The following is a 12,818-nucleotide window of genomic DNA, read 5'->3' as shown; positions in this document are numbered from 1 at the left end:
GGGATTTGTAAAACTAATAATTAAGGGAGTTGGTTCTTCAGCTTCACAGAAGATCCCCAAACACACTTAAAATATATTATCCAGGGACAATCTTCTCAAGAGTCTTACATAAACACTACACTTGGGAACAATACAACTGCATACATTTAGGTATACTTGTGGTGTGCTTCCGAACCTCTACCAATGGTTAGAAAATGCTAACACATCTTGTTTCCTTTCATACCTAAGAAAGAAAAGGAGAGGATACTCCACAAAGAACCACTGCTGGTCATTTAGCTTTTCTGTGCCTCATGAAGATTAGTCTTAACCTGTCTGTCGTCTACTTTCAGGCTCCATTAACCTACGTAATATGGGGAAAGGCTGCCATAGCTGGCCCCCAAATCATTACTTAAACAAAACTAGTCAGTAGCTTTAATGTAATCTTACTTGGTAATCTTATTTGGCTAGCAATACACCCAATGCTTGGGTACAAATTTAACATTCTACAAGTATCATCTAAAAGTGCAAAAAAAAAGTAATTCAATAGTTTTAAAATATAAATAATTTTATAAGTTGCCTCATGGAAAATAATCAAATGGTTATTTTTCTATAAAAGTCTGCCTTCTGTCTCTCAGCTGAACTGTCCTCTCTTCATTAGACAGGGCTTTACATGAGTAGCTCCAGCCACACATTCTACCTCACTTCACCTCTCTCCCCACCTTCACCCAGAGCCCAGTTCTAAGTATTGGCCAAACGTGCACCAGCTCATCTTGATTATCTGAATGGTCATTGGGTTCTTCCCCCTTGATGGCAAATCCACAAACTGGTTAATGTGACCCCAGTCAAATAAAATTTGGCTGCATTCCCATTTCTAACTACAAGTTTTTTTTTTTAATAAAATGAAAGAATTAATAAATTCATGCAGCAAAGTTGCAGGACAAAAAAACAACACATAAAAATCACTTGTGTCTCTATACACTAATAATACACGATTGGAAAAGGAAATTAGGAAAATAATTCTATTTACAATAGCACCAAAAATGCCCACAAAACTTAGGAGTAAACCTAACCAAGGAGGTAAAAGACTTGTACACTAAAAACTACAGAACATTGCTGAAAGAAATGAACGGAGACACAAAAAATGAAAAGACACCCACGTTCATAGACTGGAGACTTAATATTGCTATGATGTCAATGCTACCCAAAGCAATCTAAAGATCCAACATATTCCCTATCAAAACCCTAATGGCATTTTTTGCAGAAATAGAAAAAAAACCCAAAACTCCTAAAATTCATACAGAATCTCAAGGGGCCTCAAATAGCCAAAACAAGTTTGAAGAAGGACGAAGTTAAAGAAATCATACTTCCTAATTTCAAAACACATTACAAAGCGACAGTAATAAAAACTGTGGTACTGGCACAGACCAGCGCAACAGAATAGAGTCCAAAAAAATATAAACCCTCACATATATGGTCAAATGATCATGAACAAAGGTGCCAAGACCACTCAATGGGGAAAGCACCGTCTCATCAACAAATGGTAACAGGAAACCTAGATATCCACACTCAGAAGAACGAAGTTGCACCCTTATCTTATACCATACACAAAAATTAACTAAAAATGAATTAAAGACCTAAACCTAAGACCCCAAACTACAAAACTGCTATAAGAAAACCTAGGGGAAAAGCTTCATGACACTGTATTTGGCAAGTAATGATTTCCTGGATATGACTTCAAAAGCACAGGCAACAAAGACAGACAAATGGGACTACATTAAAACTTAAAAACTCTTGTTCATCAAAAGATATAATCAACAGAGTGAAAGGCAACCTAAGAATGGGAGAAAATACCTGCAAAATACATATCTGATAAGAGGTTAGTATTCAGAATATACAAAGAACTCTTACAACTCAACAGCAAAAAGCCAAATAACCCAATTGAAAACTGGGCAAAGGACTTGAATAGACATTTCTCCGAAGATTATATACAAGCTCAACAACACTGATCATCAAAGAAATGCAAATCAAAGCCACAGTGAGATATCACCTCATGCCCATTAGCATGGCTACTCTCAAAACAAAACAAAAACAGAAAATAACAAGTGTTGGCAGGGATGTGGAGAAGTTAGAACTCTTGTACACTACTGATGGGTTTATAAAATGGTGTAACCACTATGGAAAACGGTACAGCAGTTCCTCAAAAAATTAACAGCAGAACTACCATATAAGGCAGTACATACCCCCAAGAACTGAAAACAGGATCTTGAAGAGATATTTGCAAACTCATGTTCATAGCATGGCTATTCACAACAGACAAGGGGTAGAAGCAACCCAGAGTCCATCAGTGGATGAGTGGAAAAACAAAATGTGATGTATACGTACAATGGAGATCTTAAAAAGGAAGGAAATCTTGTCACATGCTTCAGTGCTATAGGCTAGACGTTTGTATCCCCCCAAAATTCATACAGTGAAATGCTGATGCCCAAAGACCTTTGGGAGGGGAGTAGGTCATGACAGCAGAGCCCTCATGGATGAGATTAATGCCTTTCATAAAACAGGTCTGGGACTTCCCTGGTGGCGCAGTGATTAAGAATCCACCTGCCAATGCAGGGGACATGGGTTCAATCCCTGGTCCAGGAAGATCCCACATGCTGTGGAGCAACTAAGCCAGTGCGCCACAACTACTGAGCCTGTGCTCTAGGGCCTGCAAGCCACAACTACTGAGCCCATGAGCCACAACTACTGAAGCCCATGTACCTAGAGCCCGTGCTCCGCAACAAGAGAAGCCCCCGCAAGGAGAAGCCAGTGCACCACAACGAAGAGTAGCCCCTGCTTGCTGCAACTAGAGAAATCCCACGCACAGCAATGAAGACCCAACGCGGCCAAAAAAAAAAGAGGACTGAGAGAGCTCCCCTGCCCCCTTCACCATGTGACGATACTACAGGAAGCTGGCAATCTGCAACCTAGAAGAGGGCCTTCACCTGAACCCAACCCTAGTGTAACCCTGATCTTGGACTTAACTCTGAGAAATACATTTCTATTGTTTGTAAGTTACCCAGTCTGTGGTATTTTGTTATAGCAGCCTGAACGGACTAAGACATACAAGATTGATGCACCTTGAGGGCATGATGCCAAGTGAAGTAAGACAGTCACAAAGGACAAATACTGGGACTCCCTTGGTGGTCCAGTGGTTAAGACTCCGCACTTCCACTGCAAGGGGCACGGGTTTGATCCCTGGTTGGGGAACTAAGATCCCGAACGCCTCGCAGCGTGGCCAAAGAACAAAAACAAAACAAAGAAAACAAAGGACAAATACTACATGATTTCACTTTTATGAGGTCTCTAAAGTAGTCAAATTCATAGATATAGAAAGTAGAACGATGGTTATCGGGGGAGTGGGGTGGGGGGAGGGGACAAACGAGTTATTTAATGGGTATAGAGTCTCAGTTCTGCAAGATGAAAAAGTTCTGGGGACCTGTTTTACAGCAATGTGAACACACTTAACATTACTCAACCGTACACTTAATAGTGGTTAAGATGATAAATTTTATGATGTATGTTTTTACCACAATAAAAAAATTTCAATAAAAAATATAAAGAAATCCAAAATTTTTTTTTCCTTCTGAATGGGGAGGGAGAAAAGAAACGGGAGGAAATGTTTTCCTTTTGTGTAGATATGTGTGTTTTTATTTCTAGTGCATTCCACACATGCCAGTTCCACAGAGAGAGAGAACAGAGTTTAAACCTTGAACGTGAGGATCTGAGCTTTCTAAAATGAGAAAAGCCTGTAGGCGTTGGGATGTTGACCTTTAGGAACCCATTTCCAGAGAAGAATCGTGCTTATGGTAGGACACTTCAGGGAAACAGCAAGAACAACCAGTCTGCCCCAAGAAGGGTTCTTGCCTACAAACAACTGAAATAGACACTGGCAACTTAAAAGGAAAAGACTGTATGAAGGTATAGCGGGGAGCTCACAGAATCCACGTTAAGCCTGGAGGACCAGTTCAGAAAATAGGAGGAACTTCCATGTCTGGGGAACCAAGAACACACCTAGGCCACACCCCAGGATCAGCCTCCTTAGGACACCAGCCGTATGGTGTCCAGCCACCAGGCTCTGCCTGGCCCCATCACCCCTGGACACTCACTGAGCCACCTCCAACTGATGCTGTGTTTCGGCATCATTTCCTCAGTGTCCAAATCTGGGGTGGGAAGAACTGATTGGACACGCCAGGGAGCTTCTATTCGGTGGGGAATTCCTCCCAATAGGCAGGATTTTCATGTGCTAAAGGAGAGAGAGAAGGCAGTTGTCCACACTGGTTAGCAAGCAGCTCAGCAGCTGTGTATGTCTCACATGCCTAGCTCATCCAGTTTAAAACGAAGTAATAAGTTTCCAGCCAATTCCAGGAAACAGGAGAATCTTCATGCTTACTGGATCCTGTCACTTGCAATATGGCAGATTTCCACAGGTTATGCAACCAGATACGACCACTCATAAACCATTACCGGGCACTGCAAGGTGCACAGAAGCAGGTGCGATGCACGAGGCCATGATTCATTGCCCTCAGATGTTTTTGCTTTTTGTCAAGATCGAATTTATTTGACCTTGGTAAGAGCAGACACTGTCTTCAAAACTCCTGCCAGAACAGACTATAAAGACGGAATGAATACACCAGCACTGCTGTCACAACTGCTATGGGACTGACACTGCTCAAGCAGCCATTTACCTAGCACAGTTTAATCAATATGGACGCCTCTAGCCAGCTCCCAGTCTACCTGAAAAAACTTCCATAGACTCTATAAGGCAAAGATACACAGAGATTTAGAAAGTCATAAAGAGGTGGAAATAAAGGGAAGGAATTAACTTTATTTCACATCACGTTCTTTTTTATTCATTGAATACATTCTTCTACTCAAAGGGCTCTGAAGACTTCGGCTTTTATGGTGATAGAGCAAAGATGTCTCTGCGTCCTTCCTCTTGAGAGGTCTATCAAACAACAAGGACTAAAAAAAAAAACAGCAACAACTCCACTTTTAAAATAAACTTAGGAGATGTCAACAGCCCTGAACCATGTATGCAGGAAGTGGGTAGAGCAATGGAGAGGGAAGTCAAGAGCAGAGGATGGTCAAACCTCAGTGTCTGCAGAGGCAGCATCAACAAGAAATAAGCTGCATTATTATATAATAAAGGTTATTATTTTTGTGGAATTTTTTTACATCATGATCTCATATTAGGGAAAGTATATGGTTACCAAGAGTGTATTCCATTCATGATTACAGAGTCTAGAAAATGTACTTTTGTGCCTGCAGACCAAAATAAGATAATAGATGAAGATGTGTGTAAACTGTACAGTTCAAAATAAAGCTATCAGTCAAACAGTGCTAGAAAACTTAAAACAAAAATCCATTGGTTCTCTGTTCCTCAGACTTGGCGGCTGTGAAAATGCCTTTATTCTGGTCTTACAGTTGAATGGTAGTTTGGGTGGGTATAGAGTTTTAGGAGTACTTTAGAAACAGTGACAAATATCCTGGGAAGTGAGATAGATATTACCGTCCTTTGCTAAAGATGAGAAAATTGAGATATAAAGAGATATGTGACTTTCCAAAGGTGTCGAGCCAACATAAAGTAGTACTAGAACTCAAATCTGTGTCTAGTGCCAGGTTCGGTTTTCTCTTCATGACATGTAAAAACGCTGGGCATGATCTTTATGGCTTTATGTTTCAGCATTTCATTCTGCCTCATGTTCTTGGAGAACTGTTTCACTGTTATCCCTTTTCTCCACCCTAACGAGCACCCAGTTATTTATTTCACCTTGAGCACCTCTGCACTGTAGCCCCTTCCCCTTCTCCTGGCCATCCTTAAAGGACTGCAGTTCAGGTCTCACAATAAACACTGACTTACATACTTAAAGCTACGGCAGAAAGCAAATCCTAACGACTCATTAGAGAGACATTTCTCAATGTTTTTTTCTTAACCTAAGAAGTGAGAAGGAAAATAATTAGTCGAAAGCGGCTTCATCTTCTCAATGCCACCTGCAGCAGGAAGGCATCTGATGTATTTTAGTTGTTCATAACGATCCAGTTGGCTCATGATCATAAAAAAGTGAAACTCTGGTTTATAATCAGCCATTAGCAGTTTTTTTACACTACAGAGAGATAAAGATTCAAGAATAGTTACCGCTTCCCCTCTGTCCCCCCCAAAATGTATTAATAAAAAAATACGCTTTCAAATGTAGAACACGGTAAACACACAGGTACGCAGCTTCCCTTCCCACCCCCTTTTCCCAAAGCAAACAGAAAGGCACGGTCTGTGACCTTGGACTCATACACCCTCTCGAATTCACCCTCTGTTAGACTTGTGGAACTGACTAGGTACTAGGTAAGGAGGTCAGTCTGCGTTGAAAAAAACCCAACTGCACTCCAGATAATTCTGGTTTTTTTTTGTTTTTGTTTTTGTTTTTTGCGGTACGTGGGCCTCTCACTGTTGTGGCCTCTCCCGTTGCGGAGCACAGGATCCGGACGCGCAGGCTCAGCGGCCATGGCTCACGGGCCCAGCCACTCCGTGGCATGTGGGATCTTCCCGGACCGGGGCACGAACCCGTGTCCCCTGCGTCAGCAGGCAGACTCTCAACCACTGCGCCACTGGGGAAGCCCCAGATGACTCTGTTTTGAATCAGGCAAAGAAATGATGTGATAACAATCATTTGATACTTACTCCACAGTATCGGTTACCATTAAATATCTGAGGTGGCAGAGGGTTGCCCTGGGCAGGCTTCTTCTCCAGGGGGATGTTCTTGTACATCCACTGCCTCTGCTCTTCTGACATCGTGATGTCCACCTCCTCAAACTCTATCTTGTTGGCTTCCAGAAATCTAACCACATCCTGCTGCTTCTTCTTTATCTGCAGAGAGAAGACAAACACATAAGGAGAAATGCTCCTCCAAAACCATGTGGAAATATTTCCAATTTGAACTAGATTTGAGTGTTCATCGTCAGAGGCCACTGAGCTAAAAAAAAAGAGGTGATTTTTGCAGACGGCACGCACTGTCCACTCCCTGGTGATCCAGCAGACGTCTCAGCAAGTGCTGACACAGTGATTTCTCCAAGAATTCTGGGGCACAACTCTGCCAGCCTGGGAGGGACAGACGAGGTCTGAGGTGGGAGATTCACTTAGTTCTCAGGGGGCCATAACTACCCACTCCCAGCCCCAGCAGTTGACATTTACAGTCACGAAAGCCCTGTCTGTCCCCAACCAATTGAAAACCACAGACAGCCCATCTGAGATGTCGACACTTCATTGATTCCTGGGAGCGGCAACAGTTTTATTCCCCTCAGCAGCCTCTTTCAGATATGCCACAGCTGTAGCCACTGTCATGAGAGCATCCTTTCATCAATTCACAAGAGTAAAACGTTCTCCACTTCCAAGGGGAGAGTAAACAACAAGCACCATCCTACTTTGAACTCTCTTTCTTAACCCTTCTTGTTCCCCTGATGTTTCATCTTTCCTTCTCCAGTCACTAGGGGTCAGGTATGCTCTTGAAGAGCTGCAAACACATCTGCAGGTTTTCCAGATGTTACCAATCTTCTTAACTGAAGGTACGTATGAACTCATTGAGATGCGGTGACAAGATTCAGGTATCTTAACCACAGCATGTAAAACCTGAGAAAACAAGTGTGCTTTTTCTGAACGATCCTGGGAAATCTGCAAAAACAACAAACTTAAGTGGTGAAGTAAATGTTATAATGGCCAAAGAAAAGAATCATTTTGAGAAGTGAAAGCAGCTAGAAAGACCTCTGGACAAAGAAAATAAAATGCTGAAGAACAAACTTTCACAGACGGATTGTCCCAACCAATCTCCTCCACCCCACCTCAATCCGACTGCTCCCCAAAAGCCTCAGTGACATGTGTCTCTGATCACTGGGTTCAAGTCTATGAATGGCTAATGACGCGATGGCACAGTTAGTATGGACAGAAATAAAAGGCTGGCAAGAAAGGACATCTTTTAAGCACAGTAATATTATAAAAGGAGAGAATTACTGTATGGTTGTAAATCCAAGTTGAAAATGATATTATCTCCATTTCTTGAATTAAGCCACTTCTCATGTCTGAAAAAGTCAACTTTTTCTCCTCACTCATAGAATTTCAGAACATATATTATTTTGTAACTTCGGTATGCAAAGAAGTATCATCCATCCTACTTAATTTTCCCTTACAACTCTACCAGGTAGAGTTTATCGACCCTGAGGTTGAAAGCGTTCACCTATTTTGATCCAAGTCAAGACAATCATGTCACTGTCCTAAAATCCTTCTATTTTTTTTTTTTTTTCCCGGTACGCAGGCCTCTCACTGTTGTGGCCTCTCCCGTTGCGGAGCACAGGGTCCGGACGCACAGGCTCAGCGGCCATGGCTCATGGGCCCAGCCACTCCGCGGCATGTGGGATCTTCCCGGACCGGGGCACGAACCCGCATCCCCTGCATCGGCAGGCGGACTCTCAACCACTGCGCCACCAGGGAAGCCCCCTAAAATCCTTCATTAGTGGGTCCCCACTGGCTTTTGTAAAGCAAACAAAAAGCTAACCTACAATCCTACTATCCAGACAGCCACTGCCAAAATTTAAATAGAGGAAAGGGTCTGGATTTAATGTCCATATATGGAGCTCTACATACCCAGCACATTTCAACTGTTCGTGAGCATGATCAAAAATGGGACTTATCCATAGTCAAACCTTGGTTTTCCATATATAATGTACAGACATATAACGTCCACCATGACTCCAAAATGTGTGTACTTAAAGGCTCAATATGAGGATAAATCAAGACATGTACACAGCTTCTTTACTCCCCCTCCTGGCCTTAACACACACTTACCTCCTGGCCATAAACACACAGGGACAACATACACATACACACACACACAGGGTATTTATTGCCGGACTATAATCCCCTACAGCTCACCTGGTCTTTCCTTTCACACAATCACACCTGGTAAAAAACTGCACCTTGCCCCCTTCACTGAACAATAAATGTATCATGACCACTGCCCTCTGTCATTGAAAATTTTTCAGAAGTATGAATTTTAATATCTTCCTGGCAATTCCATCATGTAGATGCACAGTTAACTATTACTCTATTGTTGAATACTTGGCATGCTTGTAGGTTTCACCACTAGAAATAATATCTTCTTTATATATCTTTGATGGTATCGCTCAAGACTACTTTAGGACAAAGCCCTGTGAATGAAGCCCGGGTGAAAGGGCAGAGCTATTTCTCAGACTCCTGAAGGACTCAGGGTAAAAACTGTCTTTCATCAAGGCCACCTCAATTTACATTACCATTAGTCTAAGAGTGTCCGTGTCTCAACACCCCTCCTCCTTATAGCCAATATTTGAAAGTTACATCGTAGAATATTACAATTCAAATGACGTGAGGTGATGGATGTTAATAAACTAATTGTGGTAATCGATTCACAATATATACATACATCAAATCATTATGCTGTACACCTTAAACTTATACAAGTGTTGTATGTCAATTATATCTTAATAAAACTGGGAAAAAATGGTCGCTGTTTTAAGAAAAAACGTCAAATGCATCATTATACCCTATCAACGCGCAGGAAGCAACGGACAGTTCCTCACCGACACTGGTGATGGCTGATGGTAGCGTGAGGAGTGAAATGTAACTAATTATATCTGTATTTTAAGAGGAAAGCAGGAGAGGCATGACCAGCTTTGTGTTTCAAAGAGATCACTTTAATACTATGCAGCTTAAAAAGAAAAAGGGAGAAATTCTGTAAGTACTGTTAACACTGCTATGAAAAGGTCTCCAAGATGTATACACGGAAAAAAAAAAAAGCAGAACTGTGTGTAGGCTAGGCACATTAAAAAAAAAAAAATAAGGAGAAAAGTAGGAGCACTTTTGTATTTACTTGTATTTTCATTTTTTAGAAAAATGCTTGAAGGTTTATACAAGAAACTAACAAAAGCGGTTGCCTGGGGGGTGAGTGGGAACTGGAGGATGGGGACAAAGTGACAGCAAGAGTTTTCACTCTATGTTTGTAAACCTTTTGGAAAAGTGTGAATGTGTCAACATTCAAAAGATTAAAGAGAGGAAATTTAAGAGAGAAAGAAAGCCTCCCATAGAAAACAACCTGGAGGGGGGCAGTAGTCCATGGCCATAGAGACCAGGGGCATTTCGTATAAATCAGCAGGACATGAAGCTGGACTTGGAGCGTTTCGTCACTTGCTGGCCTCCCTGACTCCTTACACTTAGAAGAAAGGCCAGATGATTAAAAAGAAAAGAAAAAAAAAAAAGAGCTACAAATCCTTGTTCCCCCACTTATTTACTGGGTGAGTTTGAGCAAGCTACTTAATCTCTCTATGCCTCAGTTTTTCCATCTTTAAAATGGGAATAATAGTATTACCTGCTTTATTGGATTATTGTGAGGGTTATAGATAAATTATGTGTAGCTTACAATATTTATTGCCTGGCACCTTAACAGTGCTGTATAACGTCTTTATTATTGTTGAATTTGTTATTTGACATCACATTAAAAAAAATCTTTCAGAATGCAGTGTCAGGGAAAAGTTCACTTTTTTGAGACAAGGTGAATCAAATTATCATATTTTGCTCTGCTTTTGTTGAAGTTTAGAAATAAATTTAGCACATGTTCAAAATTTTTAAAAATTAAAAAAAAAAAAGAGCTAAGGCCACAGAAAATTAATACGATAGCAGGTCACCCAAATAAACAAAGGGGAGAAATTGCACTCCAGAGAAGGAAGTTTCAAGGGGATGTTTGTGACATTAGCCTCAGGAAGGAAGATGAGTCATGGCAGCAGGGCTGTTTTGAGATTTCCCAGGTGACCAGGGCTGGAACTGTGGAAGCCCAGGAATGAGCGGCAGGGACAGACCAGCGCAGGAGGTGGGACCTGGGAGAAGCCAGGGTCGTAGGTAACGGAAGGGCTTCCCTCGTGGCAAGAGGAAGCCGTCAGGGGCACTGCACAGGCGGGCATAAACCCAGGGTTCAGATAACAATAACATATACCGTCACTTCCTTGACACAAAGAGTTTTATTTACGTTTCAAGCGTTCTGAAACAAAATGCACCTTGCAATCAATATCAAAAGAAGTCTGGGGAGAGAAATTTGTGGAAGAGAAGTAAATTGTGGGGCGACAGTCAAGGCCTTCACCCATGTCGATTTAGCCATGCGTGACGGTACCTGTAACTCACGTGACTGTTTTTTTTCCTTCAAACACACTTAGAAGCCATGGCAGATAACGCTATTTATCCAGTAGCCCATCTCCCTTTCTTTCTTAATAACCGAAGCCTGATTTTGTTTTAGAAAGCAATGCGCTCAGCTATAAAAACTTGTTGAGCCAGCTCCTCTGCAGCTACGGGTGATCACAGTGCTGGCCAGTGAGATGTGAGGCGTCTGCTCCTTGGGAAGGCTCCACCTAATGAATGAAAAGACAAAGCCCATTTTGCACCTGGTCACTCTTCTCCCTTCTCTCTTGCAGAAATGCACCCGTGGTGCCCGGAGGTGCAGAAAGCATTTGGCAATTGTGAAAACCAACACCATATGCAAGAATGGCGGTGGTCAAGCAGAATGACAGGAACCTGGGTTCTTGATGACATCTTACAGCTGCCACACGAGTCTTGTGCAGCCCACTCTAAACCTTATTAGACAAATAAAACCCTAATTAGTTAAGCCACTTTTTAGCAACTCTTCTAGAGCTTGCATCCCAATGCAATGCTACCTGGAAAACTCTTAATTGCTACATAAAATGTCTTCGGCAATACTGTAGTAGGATGGATCGAAAATAAAAGCTATTATTGCACAGCAGGGCCTAAAAATAAAAGCTGTAAGCCATAAATTTCATATAAGTGAAATGAGGATCTGTCACTGGATAAACAGATGAATTTTCATTCCTTTTCTTGGTGAAGCAACAGCAAAGCTGTTGGACCTAAAACAGGCAAATATCTACAAAAGCATGAGTTGCATTCCACCTTATCTTTCAAACGTACACCATTACACGTCATCCAAAGCAATTAAGGGGAAAGGACACTGTTAAATCTCTTGGGCTCTATCGCAGGGAGGCCCACAGGCCAATTCTAGCCCAGTAACTGTGTTTTTATGGCCCACAGCCAAATATAGCCTTTATCTTTTTAAATGGTTGGGGGGAAAAGAAATCAAAAGAATGATAGTATTTCATGACATAAAAATTCTATGAGATACAAATTTCCGTGTCCATAAGTAAAGTTGCATTGGAAGACAACTACATCCATTCATTTACATGTTCTCCCTGGATGCTTTCCGTCCTAGAGAAATTAGCGTAATTGAGTCATTGTAACAGAGGCTGTACCGTTCCCAAAGCCTAAAGTATTTAACAGCTGCCCTTTTCAGAAAAAGTTTGCCAACTCTACGCTAGATCACAGATCTTCATTTCCGGCTCAAAGCTCACTTTCTCAGTGAGGCCTTGCCTGACTATGTGATTTTACACTTTTACCAGCCTCCCTCCCCCAAAACTCCCTATTCCCTTTCAATGCTTTATTTTACCATAGCACATAGCATCTGACATACTGTCGTTTTACACATTTGTTTGTTCACCTCGTCCTACTAGAACACAAATTCCACAAGGGCAGGGGATTTTTTGTGTGTGTGTGTGTGGTACACGGGCCTCTCACTGTTGTGGCCTCTCCCGCTGCGGAGCACAGGCTCCGGACGCGCAGGCTCAGCGGCCATGGCCCACGGGCCCAGCCGCTCCGCGGCATGTGGGATCTTCCCGGACCGGGGCACGAACCCGTGTCCCTTGCATCGGCTGGCAGATTCCCAACGACTGCG

At 42.2% G+C, this 12,818-nt stretch overlaps 1 protein-coding gene across 1 annotated transcript in view; it reads right to left on the bottom strand.

The window, feature by feature from the left end:
• SH3BGRL2 (SH3 domain binding glutamate rich protein like 2) overlaps positions 1 to 12,818 on the bottom strand; it is a 53,563-nt gene that overhangs the window by 16,176 nt on the left and 24,569 nt on the right. The window contains exon 2 of the mRNA XM_022590333.3: positions 6,692 to 6,877. Coding sequence (XP_022446041.1) covers positions 6,692 to 6,877 — 186 coding nt within the window. The remainder of the gene's footprint in view (positions 1 to 6,691; positions 6,878 to 12,818) is intronic.

Source organism: Delphinapterus leucas, chromosome 12, assembly GCF_059928025.1.
Source record: "Delphinapterus leucas isolate spDelLeu-1000000601 "Yukka" chromosome 12, BTC_Dleu_Yukka2, whole genome shotgun sequence".
Lineage (NCBI taxonomy): Eukaryota > Metazoa > Chordata > Mammalia > Artiodactyla > Monodontidae > Delphinapterus > Delphinapterus leucas.
Note: the sequence above shows the minus strand (reverse complement) of the source record. Positions and strands in the feature narration are given on the sequence as shown.